Below are 16,574 nucleotides of genomic sequence, written 5' to 3' on the forward strand. Positions count from 1 at the left end.
ACACTTCCCTTTCTCATGCTTTTCTATTCTCTTGCTTTGTTTGTATGGACAAAAAAACTCTTTTCTTCGTCTGTTCTTTTCCTCTTTTCTCCGTCACTTTCTTGGGGTCCATAGCGAATACATACTCAAAAAGTTATTATATTTGCGAAAAAGTATCAGACTACCTCATGGGTCGAGTGCCGAATGCCGAAGACACTGCATAAGCACCGATCTACAGTAGCTCCACACAGAGGTGGAGTGGCATCCCTCTTAGCCAATGGGAAGCCAGGAATATACGTAATAGGCCCCAATGGCAGAACAGCTATGAGAATGGTGCGTTCAGCAACCTGTGGGAGATTCGAGTATGAGCCGATACTATGTTTTTACATTACGTAAGTCAAAATTTATTTCGCAAGTAGAGACATTCGTAAGTAGAGGTATCACTGTATATAGTGTGTACAGGCCCGTAACAGACAGACACACACACACACACACACACACACACACACACACACACACACACACACACACACACACACACACACACGGGGCCTGTGGGCATGCAGGTGAGGGGGAGGTAGAGCAGCAGGCAGCTCCTTCGTGGTGCATCTCCAATGAGCAACTTGTAAAAAGGACAGCGCCTTTTTCAAGGCCGCCTCGGCAGTGCTCCGGGGTTGAGCCGACACCTCCCACTGTCAGCTGTTTTTGGGTGGGAGCGGGAATTGAACCGCCAATCTTGGAACATTGGACGACCTGCTCTATCGCCCATTCTACCACTGAGCCACTGCTGTCCTTAAAAAAAAAAAGAAATTAAGGCACTGATCCTACATTTGTGGTAAAAGGCCAGTTAGCGCCTATTAAATTGTCAGGTTCTGGAAGCATATTATAAATGCTAACTTGGTTTATAACTTACCTGACTGACAGTTTGGAAGGAATGTGAATTAATTTCTTTATTTTTGTATGAAAGAATATACGTCTTGTGTGAGTGTTACCTCATCTTAGCACCTCTGATTTTGGTTGAACCATCACTCTGTTTGGGTGATGGTTTTTTGTCCTGATGAAATGTTGGGGTTTTTATTCTGATGAAATGTTAATTTGTCATCCTGTGTTTTCCCAGGAGGCTTCTCGGTGGTGTTTCTGGCCCGAACTCACAGCGGTGTTCGCTGCGCCCTCAAAAGAATGTATGTCAACAATGTCCCGGACCTAAATGTGTACAAGCGAGAAATCACTATCATGGTGAGAGCAGCATCATTTCTACACTTGTTCACTGCAATTTGACTGACAGGATTATTGCTCACAGAATTAGAAGTTATAAAAAAAAATTATGGCGGAACCAATACCATATATAATATCTTCTCATATGCACGGAAGTTTCATAACATGTCACCGTCATGTCTTCCCATTCAAGTGGTTTTTGCACAAAAGCAGGCTGTGAGTTACTAATAGATGCATTACAAGTGTTTTTGTTAATTTAATTAATCAAATAAGCCACTTTCAACAGCAGCACAACATATAAACCATAGAGGTTCAAGCTGAGTCGCCATTGGCAACCACACGCTTCATTTAAAATAGGAACTCCTGGAATAGCCGAGTATGAGCAAAACCAAGGAAGTAGTCATGATCATATCAGGGTATCAAAAGAATCAAATGCAGATAAAGATCAAGGTGGCTCAGTGGTAGAACGGTCGTCCAATGACTCAAGATTGGCGGTTCAATTCCCGCTCCCGCCGTGTCATTTGTCATTATGTCCTTGGGCAAGACACTTTACCCGCCTTGCCTCCAGTGGGACACTTGCTGGTGTGTGAATGTGTGTGATTGTTCAGCTGGTGGTCGGAGGGGCCGTAGGTGCAGATTGGTAGACACGCTTCTTTGCCCCAGGGCAGCTGTAGCTACACACGTAGTTTATGAATGAGGAGTGAATGAATAATGGATGCAATATAAAACGTCTTTGAGTGTCCAGAAAAGCGCTATATAAATCTAATCCATTATTATTATTATAAAAAGCTTAAAATTACTTCATATTTGGCCATTTTGTTACCGAGTACTAGTAATGATAGTCATCGTAATAATGTAATTGAATTCTGATAAGAAATATTGTGAACAGGGTTGAACGCACCAGTTGAAAGTACCGGCACACCTTTTTGCTGATGTGATGTTTTGGTTTTGGTCAGCTCAAAAACAAAATTTTGTCACTTCCTTTGCAATGAAGGAGTCAACTTGAGGACATGTTGCTATTTATCTTCTGATATTATGGGGGTCTTCTCAGATGACAATTTCAAAAAAAAATTGAGCACATAATTCATGTTGAAATGGGACACAAGCCCTATTAAAGGTGAATGTACTCATAAACAAGGTGTGAATTAAAAGAACTTCATTCCATCCACCTCATGCTTTCAATTTTCCTGCATTTCCAGTTTGGTGAGAGCAGAAGGCTTCCGGCTGTGGGCTGTCTGGCATTGTGTAAATGTGCCTGGTCCACTGACATCACACACAGCTGACACTTGTTGCACAGCAGACAATTCAAGTAATTTAAAGATGAATAATCACATGTATTTCTGACATCAGTCCACCGCAACATGGATAATAGTCTTTTATATCTGACCAGCTCACTCTGAACTGTCTGGCCAGCTTTGTGTGTCTGTTGTCTGCTTCATCCACACACAGTCCACCTTAACCACTGGCACAGTCCCAGTTTGTTAGCACGTTGCCTTGAGTGCGTTGGTTTGCACAACACAGCAGTATCTCTTTACGTTTTATTTGACAACCAGCAAATGCAGATGCTTTAATCCAGTGAGTTTATCAAATGAATAAAGATTTCTGAAGCGAAAAGGTCATTATGGCATAAGAAAATGCAAGATCACGAAAGCATTGTTGCCACAGTAGCTCTGGCTGTAAAGACTGAACTGAAATAAGATTGATGTTCAAAAGATTTTGCTTTTGTGTTCTCTGGTCATCTGCATTTAAAAAAAAAAAAAAAAAGACAAGGATTTATTCATCTAACCCCGTTTGGACGCAGTAGGACCAGGAGGTGTGAACATGTCACACGTAGCTGTTGGAGGTGGAATATAAGTTTCTTAAAAGTTCAACATTTTGCTGGTTAATTCTTCTGAACTAAATGTGGTGAATGATTGGTTTCCCAGAGCAGGGAACAGGTGGAGGAGACGCTAGAGAGGTGGACGTTTGTCCTGGAAAGGAGAGGAATGAAGCTTAGCCGCAGTAAGACAGAGTTCATGTGTGAATGAGAGGGACCCAAGTGGAAGAGTCAGGTTACAGGGAAAAGAGATCAAGAAAGTGGAGGATTTTAAGTACTTGGGGTCAACAGTCCAATCCAGAGCAATGGAGAGTGTGGAAAAGAGGTGAAGAAGCGTGTACAGGCAGGATGGAACGGGTGGAGAAAAGTGTCAGGTGTGATAGAAGAGTTTCAGCTAAAATGAAAGGAAGTTTGTACAAAACTGTGGTTGTTTGGGCTAGAGACAATATCACTGAGGAAAAGACAGGAGACAGCGCTTAAGGTAGCTGAGATGAAGATGCTGAGGTTCTCTTTGGGAGTGACCAGGTTGAATAAGATCAGGAATGAGAACATCAGAGCTACAGGACATGTTAAAGGTTTTGGAGATAAAGTCAGAGAGACCAGACTGAGATGGTTTGGACATGTCCAGAGGAGAGATAGTGAATATATTGGAAGAAGAATGCGGAGTTTTGAACTGCCAGGCAGGAGGCCTAGAGGAAGACCAAAGAGGAGGTTTATGGATGTAGTGAAAGAGGACATGAAGGTAGTTGGTGTGTGAAAAGAGGATGCAGAAAACAGGGTTAGATGGAGGTAACTGATTCGCTGTGGCGACCCCTGAAGGGAAAAGCTGAAAAGAGAACAAGAGTTTTAAATGGTACATTGAGTAACGGCGTCCTACTGCTGAGCAAATATTGCAAAACTGCTGCACAAGTCCAATCATGACTGCTCATCAGTGCTGTGTGTGCTGACAGTCCATATATGTCTTTGTAATCACCTCCATTTCTGCTTCCTATTTATTTATTCATGTCTGTATTTTTATTTTAATTTATTTAGATTAGATATAGTTTAATGATCCCAAACTGGAAATCAACATTTATTTTAGGGGCGGCAGTGGCTCAGTGGTAAAGTGGGCGGTAGAGCGGGTCGTCCTATGATTTAAGATCGGCGGTTCGATCCCCCCCCCCCCCCCCCCCAAAATACCCGGTGGTGAGCTGACAGTGGGAGGCACCCTTGAGCAAGGTGCCCCCTTACAAATTGCTCATTTGAGGTGCACCGAGAAGGAGCTGCCTGCCACTCTACCTCCCCTGCATGCCTACAGGTCCCCTTGTATTTGTGTGATACAGGGGCCTGTACTCACAAATATATATGTATGCATGCATTTGAATCAGTAGCTAGAGTGTGCGTTCTTAATTTCCCTCCGGGGATCAAACCAGTATATAAAATTAAAAAAATTAAAATTTAGCTATATTTTATTTTATTTTTTTCTGTTAATATTTTTGTATACAAATCTTCTAAATTTATACTGTATATCTACATCTCTCTCTCCTCTCTGTCTGTCTGTCTGTCTGTCTCTCTCTGTCTCTCTCTGTCTCTCTCTGTCTCTCTGCCTGTGTCTCTCTGTCTGTGTCTCTCTGTCTGTGTCTCTCTGTCTGTGTCTCTCTGTCTGTGTCTCTCTGTCTGTCTCTCTCTCTCTCTCTCTCTCTCTCTCTCTCTCTCTCTCTCTCTCTGTATGTATGTGTATATGTGTTTGTATACACTGTATATTTATGTATCTATGTATATGTATCTATGTCTATATACATATGTCTGTATATGTACAGTATATCCATACAGTATAATATCTGCCCACTACTAATGAAATACTTCTTTGTTTCCTGTGCTGTTTTTACTGTTCTGTAGAAGGAGCTTTCAGGTCATAAGAACATCGTCTGCTACCTGGACTCCACAATCAATGCGGTGTCAGACAGCGTCTGGGAGGTCCTGATCCTAATGGAATACTGTAAAGGTAAAACCTTTCTATATGTATATAAATGTACATTTATATGACCACCCATTTTTTATTCTGTATTATAATACAGCTGATTTGAAGATGAAGCAGTTTAAAGAGCAGTTTTTTATAAAGTTATTTACGTTTGGTCTTGCACATTTGGTTCTCATGTGTCTGTGGTCGGTCTTGTATGCTGTGAGGATTATTAAGAGTGTTGTTTGCCCATTTTGGAAATAAAACAATGCTTGCCATTAAAAATCAACATTATGCCATATGCAATTTGCATTAGATTGTCAGCATATTACCCAATGTAGCTTTTAAAAAAGGTTTTTAGTGGGTCTGCATTTAGTTTTTTTTGGGGTCCATATATTTGAACTGACTTGTGCACATAAGTCCAGAAGTGTCTCATAAAATATTTAGTCAAAATGCTCACTGCTGCCTGTCTCCTGAGTGTGGCCCCTCCAGTGATCATGGTCCCTAGCTTTTTCAGCTAAGCTTTTGTCCTCAATGGATCGTTTTACATCCAACAACTGAGAATAATCAAAAAGACTTTACATTGTTGGTGTATTTATTTTACATAGGAATGGATTGAAACACTGATCTTGCAAATGTTGTTGTGACTGTAAGCTAATATATGTGGGTTCCTTTTTAATGTGAAGTTTGGATTGAGTATGTGAATGTGAACACACACTTATTAAAGATGAACAAAAACTTTTCAGAAAAGTTTGAAAGTGTAGTTTTCCAGGCTGACTTCGTGACATGTGAGCCATGAATCTGTACTTCATCCTGCAGCGGGTCAGGTGGTGAAGCAGATGAACCAGCGGTTGAATGTGGGCTTTAGTGAGGCAGAGGTGCTCCATATTTTCTGTGACACCTGTGATGCCGTAGCCCGCCTGCACCAATGCAAGACGCCCATTATCCACAGGGACCTCAAGGTAAAGAAGACTTCATATTTCACCAGATACTATTCTGATATGTGGTACACATAAATGATAAATTATCTGAACCATCAATTGCTGTTAGGAAGTCATTGCTTGTATATCTGAATACAAGCAAAAATACAAGCAATGTATTGCTTGTATTCAAAGCATTTCTAATGGTTTGAATACAAGCATCAGAAATTATGATTTCTGTAGAATTCCTGTGTGGTTCTAAACTATCTACATTTACTATATGTTCATACTTTATAAATACTATTTAACTACCAGTCAGCCGAAAAGGTCTTGAAAAAGGACAAAAAATATTTCCATAAACGTGAACAGAATTTGTAAAAAAAATAACTAGGTGGCTACTGTGAGCAGAAAAATTTAATGCTGAAACAACTTCAGATAAGCTCTTAAAAAAGTCTTGTTTGACAGATTATGAGACATGGAGCCCTGGTGGAAATGGAGATTACAATCCGGGATTAATAAAGTATCTATCTATCTATCTATCTACAATTCCAAAGAGCCAAATCAAAAGAAGGAACTTGTAGATTCAACAGTATTTATTGTCATTACATCAGATGATCTTTACAAACTGAAATAAATCTGCTAGTTAAGCAGAAGAAATAACTTTCACTTCACTATTTCATTGCATCTCCTTCGCTTCCTCTTAATCTCCCCCACTTCCTTTGCCAACTTGTTTTTCTATTTCCTCTCCTTCATATCTGTTGTGCTGTGTTAGTTTCTCATCCTACTCATTTTCCTCTTTCTCCTCCATACTACTCTTACCAGACCACTAAACTTACTTTTTATATAGGCCATAGTAAATGGAAATGATCTCAGTAGTTAATCTATATTGTTTAAAGGATTTTCAAATTAAAGCTTCCACAAACAGGTTTCACCCTCCTTTTCCTGGGACACTGATGGTAATTTCCCACCCTGGTTGATTTCTACTCGGCGCCCCATCAGTAGGCTCCTGTACTCTGTCCAGTTAGACCAGCCTTGAAACAGTGCAGTCCCTTGAGCTTCACAGGCCTGTTCTCTGTTCACTATCTGTATCTATCTGCTCTGCCTACACAACTTACATAATATCACAGGGACACAAAAGATCAACGGAGGCCCAGTCACGCATTGCCAGGGGAAGTGAGAGTGCAAAAAAGCCCCTTAACCCTGAGCTGTCAGCAGCATTTAGACACTGTGTTAGCCCAGTTTTACTTTGACAGTTAAAAATATTTTTCTCTTCATCCTCTTTTGTCTCACGACTCTGACAAATGGCTCTCATTGTTTCAGAGTGCACGTTATGTCCCTTTTGCAGTGTCAGACAGTTTCATCTTTCTCTCTGTCTCTGTTTTGTTTCTCTGTGATACTCCATTATTACTCACACCCTTCTTTGCTGTTTTTGTTTGTATTATTCCTCAGGCCTTTAATCTTTCTTGCAGAGGTCCTAATATTAAATATTATTTAAAAACCAAGACCTGAGTCACAAAAAACCCCATCTGATTGCGTCTAAATAGGAAACATCTGTTTTCATACTGTTATTGAAATTTTGCCTTCTGTCTAGCAGGAAACAGATTACGAAGCCCTTGTGGCAGAATTACTGCAAATTAGGGCTTGTGTCACCGCTCCATCACTGTGCGCTAAATCAGTTTTGTGCGTGGCATTTGTGAGTTTTGTATCTACTAATTGTCATCCATGCCCATTATGACTTCATTAGACATGAGTTTCAGGTCGTTGGTCGGTTTGTGTGACAATTAGTTCCATCCGTGGTATGGTGCATCTTACTGCATGTTACTCATTGGAAAATAAGTATTTAGTTAGCAGTGCCTCACATAAAAGCAAAAGTCAAATAGCAGCGACACTTGAAGAACTACAATTACGTAGTTATACACTAAATTAAGATTAAATCCACTTTATTGATCCCCAGTGGGGAAATTACCTTTACATTCATCATGCACATGCTTACATATATACAGTATGTGTTGATCACAGCACACAATGTTGTGTACAGGCCCCTGAGACAAACACAACACCACTCGGGGCCTGTAGGCCTGCAATTAGTGACAGCAGTTACAGGTGGAGGCAGAGTGACGGGTCACGATTTTGGGGTGCGCCCCAAATGCGCAGCTTTTAGGGGGAATGGCGCCTTGCTCAAGTGTGCCTCGGCAGTGACTGGGAGGTGAGCTGACACCTCCTACAGTCAGCTCACACTGCGAAGATAGCTGGTGGGAGTGGGAATCAAACCGCCGATGTCTGGTTATAAGGTGTCTGCTCTACCACTGAGCCAGTGTCGCCCTACTATACATGCATAATATTGCACATTTTCTTTGTCAGATATGTGAATATTTTACAACTTAGATTCAGATGGTTGTTCGTTCTGACTAGGGACATTATTGTTTCCACCTAAAGTGAGAAAACATTAAGTCAGTAATTTGCATATTGGCTCATCAGCACATGCAGATATAAAAAGCATTTCAAAATTAAAGTATTGACATTTGTATGTCCAGTTGTCTCGTGTTGTTGTCTTGTTTCTTTATGGCCAGCAAATCCTGATCCTAAAGTTGGGGGGGGGGGGTGTTGTAACTCCGTTCTTAAAGATCAGGAACACTGATCAAATAATTCAGACAATACGACATTACTTTGAGATCCAAGTATGCAATGCTTTTGTTGTAGTTTAAACCTTGACTGTCCCTTTGCCAGGTTGAAAACATCCTCCTAAATGACCAGGGGAACTATGTCCTATGTGACTTCGGCAGTGCTACTCACAAGATTTTGATGCCACACAAAGATGGAGTGACTGCTGTGGAGGACGAGATTAAGAAGTGAGTTCCTTTGTCATTTTTGAAGGACTTAAGATGGGACATGACGTTTTCTTGGGATCTGTCAGAGTTTTTCCCAGTGGATTCCACTGACTGGTCAAAGTGATGCCTTAAGATTATTAAAACACAGTATATTCTGAAACAAAGCTCGGGCATTTTAATGCTAGGAAGGTTTTTACATCTCCTGGTTTCCTTAGCTCACTCACATACCTCTGCAAGTAAACCCAAAACATGCACAAGGCATTTCCAATTGACCCAGGGGCAAGTAAAATGTAACCTAAATTCAAGGAAGTATGATGAGTCACTTGACCTGATCGGACCAGTTTTAAACAATAAAACCCCATAGCTGATGATGAAAGTGAACCATCCAACTGGTTTTTCATCTCTGTTGAGACGAGCGCAGTTGTATTACTGAACTGTCAGTGATCCAGACCAAATAATGGCAGGTGAAGCCATTAATGTGGTACAAGCCTACTTTTCAGCTATTCCGGAAACACGATCATCAAAATATTTATTGGGTGTCAATCAAAGACTGAAGACAAACTCCAGGCATCACAGATGTTTCTCTTAGTTTGGGAATAAATAGGATAAACTTAAAAATGAAAATAATTTATATGTTTGATCTCCAGTAACAAATTCCCTTATTGAGGAACCCGTCTGCCCTGCTGGCTAAATATCTATTGATTGCCTTTGGTTTATATTTTTCCTTTTTATATTATTTATTATTTATTTTTTCTCTGCCCTTTGTTGTGAGTTGTGCTGTGTCATTTTTTGTATTTGAGTGATTAAATCTTTAGTCCATTCTCATCTATCCTGCTAACTGCTAATCACAATTATAGCTACAATAAAATGCAATTTGTGGTGCTTATCAGGAACACATATTACCATGTGGTAACTCTTTTATCGTGACACCGGCCACACAGATAACTTAAGTCCTCTGGACTGTGGTGACTCGGATAATCTTTGTCTTTTCAAAACTCCTTGGGGTTTTACTCCAAACACCAACAGTCTGTTTGATTGTAATCATTGTTAGTACTGTGTCACAAACAAAATACATTAGGCTGCAGCACTACTTTTCTGCTTCACCAACATTTGTTTTGAGCAAAATAATTGTTAAACAATTCTGTAAATTAGTTTAGCAACACATGACGGACTTATTGTGATAAATTAGATGTAAACATAGTTCATCAATTATCTGTTAAGGATCAGACATTTCCTCCGATGTAAGGAGTGAAGACTGAACTCTAGATGCTGGACATAACTGAATGAATCTTTACACTGTTAGTGAACAGGTTTGACATTATAAAGCTGTGAGGTAAAGGATTTTATGTTTTGAGTACTTGATTAAGTGAATAAATTCCTCTTAAAGCTCTGGTCCTTATTTATTTTGACTGACCTGCCATTGACTACCTCTTCTCATTTTTCCAGGTACACAACCCTTTCATATCGTGCACCAGAGATGATTAACTTATACGCAGGGAAAGCCATCACCACTAAGGCTGATATATGGGTAAGTTCCCTTTCTGAATGTGTGATGTGTGATGTGTGTGTGTGTGTGTGTGTGTGTGTGTGTGTGTTTGTGTGTGTGTGTGTGGGTGTGTGTGTGTGTGTGTGTGTGTGTGTGTGTTTTTTATGCACCTTGCAGAGCTGGTTTGTCCTGCCAGCGTCTTGGGCGTTGCTCTGCCCTGACAGCTTCCTCCCCCGTTCTCTCTCTCCATCTCCCTCACTGTTTTTCTCCCAGCTCGCCCTGGGTTGTTTGCCTCTACCAGCTCTCCAACAGTGTTTTTCCCTTATAAAACATTAAGCAACATCATTCTCAACAGAACCAGGCCTCCGCCTGGTCCTCCCTGCTGCCTGTTTTCCTCTCTTCTTCCATTTCAGATAATTGGGCCCGGTTGAAAACCTTCATAAGTTTGCGTGAAATAGACCTTGGGTGTTTAAAAGGTGTGCAGAAGAGATGGGACCAAGAGCTTGGACGCTGTCCATGTTTAAAAGTGTTGTAAATCAATGCACTTAAAATCCAGGGAGTTCTAACAGCCAGGATATAAAGATGTGAAGGGCACACGTTTATATGCAGAAAGTGTCACATGGACATGATCTGTTTGTTAGTCTGAATGCAGAAAAGTCTTACAGAAGTGGTGTTTTTGCAAACTAGTGTGAATTAAAATCCAATTGAAACCACCTACCCAAAAGCACATAATGTAGAGTGCTGATGTCTACCAAACCCCGCAGGCCACAGGATTAGTTTGTAAACAAAGATGATTTAATAACATTTTTAAACCAGACATTAAATGAAAGTAATATAATCAGACATTCGAGTCAAGTCTGCTGATAAACTGTTGCTTCAGATAATTTCTACCTGCCAAGTGCTGAAACCAGTCATATTTCTTTCTGTTACCGTGAGTTGAACTTTCAGTATGTACGTGTTCACAGTAACAGATGATTAAGATGGAAGACAGTTTCTGTTAGACTGTCAACAAATTTTTTTTTTCCTGTTGAATACCCCCTGTGTTTTGCTTCCTGTTCTTTGTTTATACATTTAACTCTGCAGTTTCATGTAGTGACTTGTGGACATAAATGCCATGTGTCAAATATTTGATTAGAGAAGGACTAAAGAACATGTGTTCAGATAGACCTCTCAAAAGAAAACTTTAGTCCAACAGCGTCGCTGATTCCCAAGTCTCTTTCATCTCCAGCTCCATTGTCAACAGAAAGATTCTCAAGCCCAATTTAGCACCAACTTAATATGTGATGTCTGAGCAGGCCACTGATGCCTGTGGATGTGTTTGAGGAACCCTAGGGCTGGTTTTACTCAAAAATAAAATGCATCAGGCCTGCACACACCCCTCCCACCCCTGAAAACAATGGATTAAGAACTACTTTTGTCATTGGGAAAGTTACACCAGGGATGATTGTCCCAAGAGAAGACAGCTGGACGTATTGGCCTGAAGGTGTCAATGAGGGAAGTACCTATGTTGTCACCAATGAGGGAAATTTATACTTCGTTATTTGCAGCTTATCGAGATAATCAAATTCATTACTGCTACAACCAAATGTGGAAACAAGGTGCTTTCCATACAGAATTGGTCTGTCGCGTCAAACACTGTGAAGCTGTCGAAGTTGGTATCAGGTGCTTTTCCAGATATATGTTATCCTTGTAACTCCTTTGTGTCTCGGCAAAATGAAAGTGTGATGTTTGGTCGTCACTTATAATAAATAAATAATTGGTTGGGGTACAGTTTTGAACCAAATCTCAATGGTATCTCATGGGAGTGGGTATTGAAATGTCTGAATGACCTGGTTGATGTTGTTTCCAATGCTGCTTCTACTTTCTCCGCAGGCACTTGGATGCTTGTTGTACAAGCTGTGTTTCTTCACACTTCCATTTGGGGAGAGTCAAGTTGCCATATGTGACGGAACCTTTATTGTTCCAGATAACTCCAAATTCTCCTTCAAGTTGCACTGTTTAATCCGTAAGTTTTGATTCTGACATGGATTAAATCTGTAGAATGTCTTCTTAGAATGCAGAAGCTTTTAAAGAATCACTTAGTCCCTCTCCTATCTTAATTATACTGAATAGCACAGTGAGACCTTACAGAAGACATTTTGTAATTTTCTCACATAATCTCATACTCTTTGGGTAATGTTCAACCACAGATCGATCTTTTCTTGGTTTGCCTATCATGCATTTACACAACCTCACCCTGGTAAAACCTCTCATGGACAGTCAATCAGGAGGGCCTTGTCCAAGTGACCTTGTCTGCATGATCATAGGGACTGCTCCTTTTTTATTAATTTGTCCTATAGCTCCACCATGTGGCCACAGAGGGAAGACACATTAATCACATTAAATGAGTAGAGTAAATAACTCTTTTTTGCACATTAACTTGAACAGATTGACCCCCTGTCTTTTCCAGGGTATATGCTCGAACCAGACCAGGAGAAGAGACCAGACATTTACCAGGTCTCGTACTTTGCCTTCAAATTAGCTGGAAAAGAATGTTCAGTGCCAAATCTCTTTGTAAGTCACCAGAATAAATCAGTTAACACACCTTTAGTTGTTGCAGTTGTCTGCTTTTGAACACAACACTCCTCTCCTATTTTCCAGAACTCTCCCATCCCTACATCGCTCCCGGAGCCGCTAACAGCTAGTGAGGTTGCTGCTAAGAAAAGTATGACGAAAGCCAGGTACTGTTGACTGCAGCAGAGGTTTCTCATTTTAGTTTCCTTAAGATAGAAAGTAACTGGTTTCAGTCCTCTGTTGTGTGTGTCCTCTTAATATCTACTGTAAAATAATGACTGCTCTAGACATCTTACCTGACTATATTGTGTTTCATGCAGTGAAATTTTAGAAAAAAACATGAGTAAACTTTCACTTTTGTTTTATTCCTCCCAACCTGGGGTGCATCGTTATCTACCAAACAAATTTAAAAACTTTTCTTTTCTTTTTTTTGCCGAGTTGACACATTAACTCACTGGCTGCCAATGACATCTGTAGATGTCAATGGTGTTCTTCAACAGGAAGGGCGGGGTACGGTCAGGAGGAGCTTGTCTGTTAAATCGGGCTTCTACCTGTGGAATTTATTGTAATGACAACTGATCCAGTTACTGAACAGAGGATGGCAAACCAGAGGAAGACTCAAGTTGTGGTGTCTAATGATGCAACAAAGTTTTGCGTATGTGGGCGTGCACCCCCGGGTCAATACGGTGTCTGAATGAAACCTCTTGCGATTGGTCGAGAACAGAAAGAAAACACTGATACTTGTCCAGGGGGTCAGAGGAAGTCCGCCAAAGGAGATTAGTTGCGACAAAGTGTTGGCAGCTAATGAGTGAATGAACAACAACAACAATACACTAGACATTCAGATGCAAACCTTGCTGTGAATTCACATCTACACGCTGACAGATGTACTTCATTGGTTCAAGAAAAATCAAACCACAACTTTCGAATCCTTCTGTCTAGGATAACAGACTCTGTCGGACCGACTGAAACTTCCATAGCTCCAAGACAGAGACCGAAAGCGGCCAACAGTAATGTCCTTCCCCTCGCGACTGTCACTCCTGTCAAGATGACCGTGCCTTCAGCACCCGTCAGCAACGGCCAGAAAGGTTAATCGAGCATTTCTGAGCGCAGTTTTTTTATAGCATTTAGATGCTCTCATTGTTTTGTCCTAAATAATAACTTTAAAAATAAAATTTGACCTACCTGTGTTCCCAGCTCCCACCCCTGGCTCGGGACAGCCGTCCATGCAGCCCCAGGCCAGCAGTCAGCAGCACAGAGTCCTGCAGCAGCTGCAGCCTGGTGACCTGCGTCTACAGCAGCTACAACAGCATCACCACCAACAACACTTAAATGCCCAGCAACTCCAATACCTCCAGGTACATGTCTTTAACTATACCTCTAGAAGCACCACACAAGTCAGTTTGGACTTCTGAACTCTTTTCAACTCTGTTTAGTACCAACAGGCTGTGCAGCAGTCCCTCCAGCTTCAGCAGCAGCAAGCCATCTTGCAGCAGCAGCAGCAGCAGCAGCAGCAGCAGATGATGATGCAGCCGATGTACCAGCAGCAGGTCGCTCAGGCTCAGTACGCAGCCATGGTGAGTTCCATCAGAAGTCCTGACCTGGAGATGCACACCAGAAAAGAACTGAATGTACATTGTTTTCACATTCTAGCCATTTCAAGGACTTAAGGATGCTACTAAGTAAAAATCATGACTGAATTTCAGAGCAGAAGATTTTATTCAAAACTGTAATAAATGGTTTGAGCAAATGACAGTGAAACACATGGACACACAGCGTGAAAAAGAGACAGAACTGAAGATTTTATTTAATGTCAGAATGCCCTAAAATTGCTCTCTCTGTTCCAAACACTGGCAGCCTGTCGTCTTCAGTCGGTTCGCTTCTTATCTGTGCCAAGCAGCATTGGAAGCAGACGCTCAAACTTCCTACTTACTCTGTCCAAATATTCAGTAAACTAGTATTTACACAACTACTGAATCAAACACACAAACACGGGTCCTCCAAATGTGTACTGTTAGTGCGGCGCAATTTTTAGACTGTTTCCCACCGAACAGGCACCATCTGTTTTATTTCATAGGCAATCTGGTCTGAGCGAAGCCACGGGGGGATAGAACAGAGGGTGAAATCAAGCAGCTTCCTCTGTGTTGCATTCTGACATATGAAGGAGTTCACAGGCAAGAGAAGAGAGCACCTCTCAGAATTACTCTTCGTATTCCCACGATGCATGTTAACAGCATTTACTCTGTGATCTTAGACTGACTCTCCTGGTGAGAAAGCTTCTTCAAGAAGACTCTTGAAATATGTTTGAATGTTATCAGAGCACCTCCTGTTTTATGCAGAGCTTTAAAGGCACTGTAGAGTGTTTGACAAGTATGGTTTGTTGAGAAAACTCCTTACAAGGAAGCAGAGGATAAACTGATGACTAAATTCAGATTAGCAGTCAATAAAACCTGGGAATATGTTGAAATATTTCCTGTCTTCAAAATGCTTGGACTCAATCCAATTTAAGATAATTAAAATAATTACAATTTTTGTAATCAAATAGGGGGCATTTCACTTGTACTGTGGACGGTAAGACTTGCGACTTTTGGTGGATCTAAGATAAGATGGGTTTTGTGTAGCTTTAGATCTTAGAATATAAGATGTTTTTAGTAAGAAGGAGCCTTCTTGATTCAGATTCAGATGAAATAAAACAATTCTCGAGCTGAATGGTAAAATGGGTGCTAATCATACTCTGCCTCGCTCCATGTGTAACAGGTTATTCATAAGAACTTGTGATAGTAGTCTAAAAAGATTTCCAACTAGTATTTGGGGCAATCCGTAGACATAATAATTAGATTCAATTAGTTCGGTTTGGTTTCCTACATGCTGTTTGACTTTGATTCCGTCATCCCTCCCCTCCACTTGTTCCCCAGCTTTCCAAATCCAGAACCGGTTTCTAACAACATTTCATCACCTTGTTGCCGTCATTGTGCGTCATGAAATCAAAGGCCCACCCCTCATTCCCTTCCCCTTCTTCTCCCTGTCTTCCTTCCCTAACAGCTGCACCAGTACCAACAGGCTTTTGTTCAGCAGCAGCAACACCAACAACAACAGCAGCAACAACAACAACAACAACAACAGCAACAGCAGCATCATCACGCTGCTCAGCAGCCTCTCCCCTACATGTCCTCCCCCCTTGAATTCCAGATTCCTCTCAGCTCCTATAATGTGACCACGCCCACTGCTGGAGCTGGCCCCATGTCGATGGGGGGGGCATCGCCCGTGGATCCTTCATACACTAACCCCAGGTAGTGACCCCTGAACTGACCAGAGAGCGGTTTCACATTCTTATAGAAAATGTTTGTTACATTAAACCTCAGATTGGTATTTTTGTATATGATACTTTTGTCTTTATCTCACACTTATTCAACATAGAGATAATTTTTAAGTCATGTTGAAAGGTTGAATTCTGCATTCTGTCACAGTGCTATATTTTCTGCATATGGAATCTTATTTGGGCGACATTAGCTCAGTTCACTGGGTCTTGGCCTTGTGCACCCAAAAGTTCAGAGTGTGAACTGGCAGTGGTAAGGTGCCAGTTCACCTCCTGAGCACCGCCAATGTGCCCTTGTGCAAGGCACCGACCTTCACTATTCGGCCCCAAGTGCGAAACGGCGTCTCTCCATTCAACCTTTATCATAAAACATAAAACACTTGTTTGTTGTACACTGTACTGCATGAGCTGTATCAGATATATCACCCCATAAAACCTAAGTGAAAAGAAGAAGAATCAAAGTTTGGCTGCTTTTGTGTTTTGTAGTTGTCTTCTACAGAGGAGGTTTGTGAGTTTAGGTTC

The 16,574-nt window shown here is 41.1% G+C and overlaps 1 protein-coding gene across 3 annotated transcripts in view; it reads left to right on the plus strand.

The window, feature by feature from the left end:
* bmp2k (BMP2 inducible kinase) overlaps positions 1-16,574 on the plus strand; it is a 43,948-nt gene that overhangs the window by 17,452 nt on the left and 9,922 nt on the right. For all 3 annotated transcript variants that reach the window (XM_068309956.1, XM_068309955.1, XM_068309957.1), the window contains exons 2-13: positions 1,097-1,215; positions 4,889-4,994; positions 5,769-5,911; positions 8,597-8,718; positions 10,144-10,225; positions 12,056-12,188; positions 12,633-12,736; positions 12,824-12,903; positions 13,679-13,824; positions 13,934-14,094; positions 14,173-14,313; positions 15,779-16,026. In XM_068309956.1, the coding sequence (XP_068166057.1) occupies positions 1,097-1,215; positions 4,889-4,994; positions 5,769-5,911; positions 8,597-8,718; positions 10,144-10,225; positions 12,056-12,188; positions 12,633-12,736; positions 12,824-12,903; positions 13,679-13,824; positions 13,934-14,094; positions 14,173-14,313; positions 15,779-16,026 (1,585 nt within the window). The remainder of the gene's footprint in view (positions 1-1,096; positions 1,216-4,888; positions 4,995-5,768; positions 5,912-8,596; positions 8,719-10,143; positions 10,226-12,055; positions 12,189-12,632; positions 12,737-12,823; positions 12,904-13,678; positions 13,825-13,933; positions 14,095-14,172; positions 14,314-15,778; positions 16,027-16,574) is intronic.

This window comes from Antennarius striatus, chromosome 3, assembly GCF_040054535.1.
Source record: "Antennarius striatus isolate MH-2024 chromosome 3, ASM4005453v1, whole genome shotgun sequence".
Taxonomy (NCBI): domain Eukaryota; kingdom Metazoa; phylum Chordata; class Actinopteri; order Lophiiformes; family Antennariidae; genus Antennarius; species Antennarius striatus.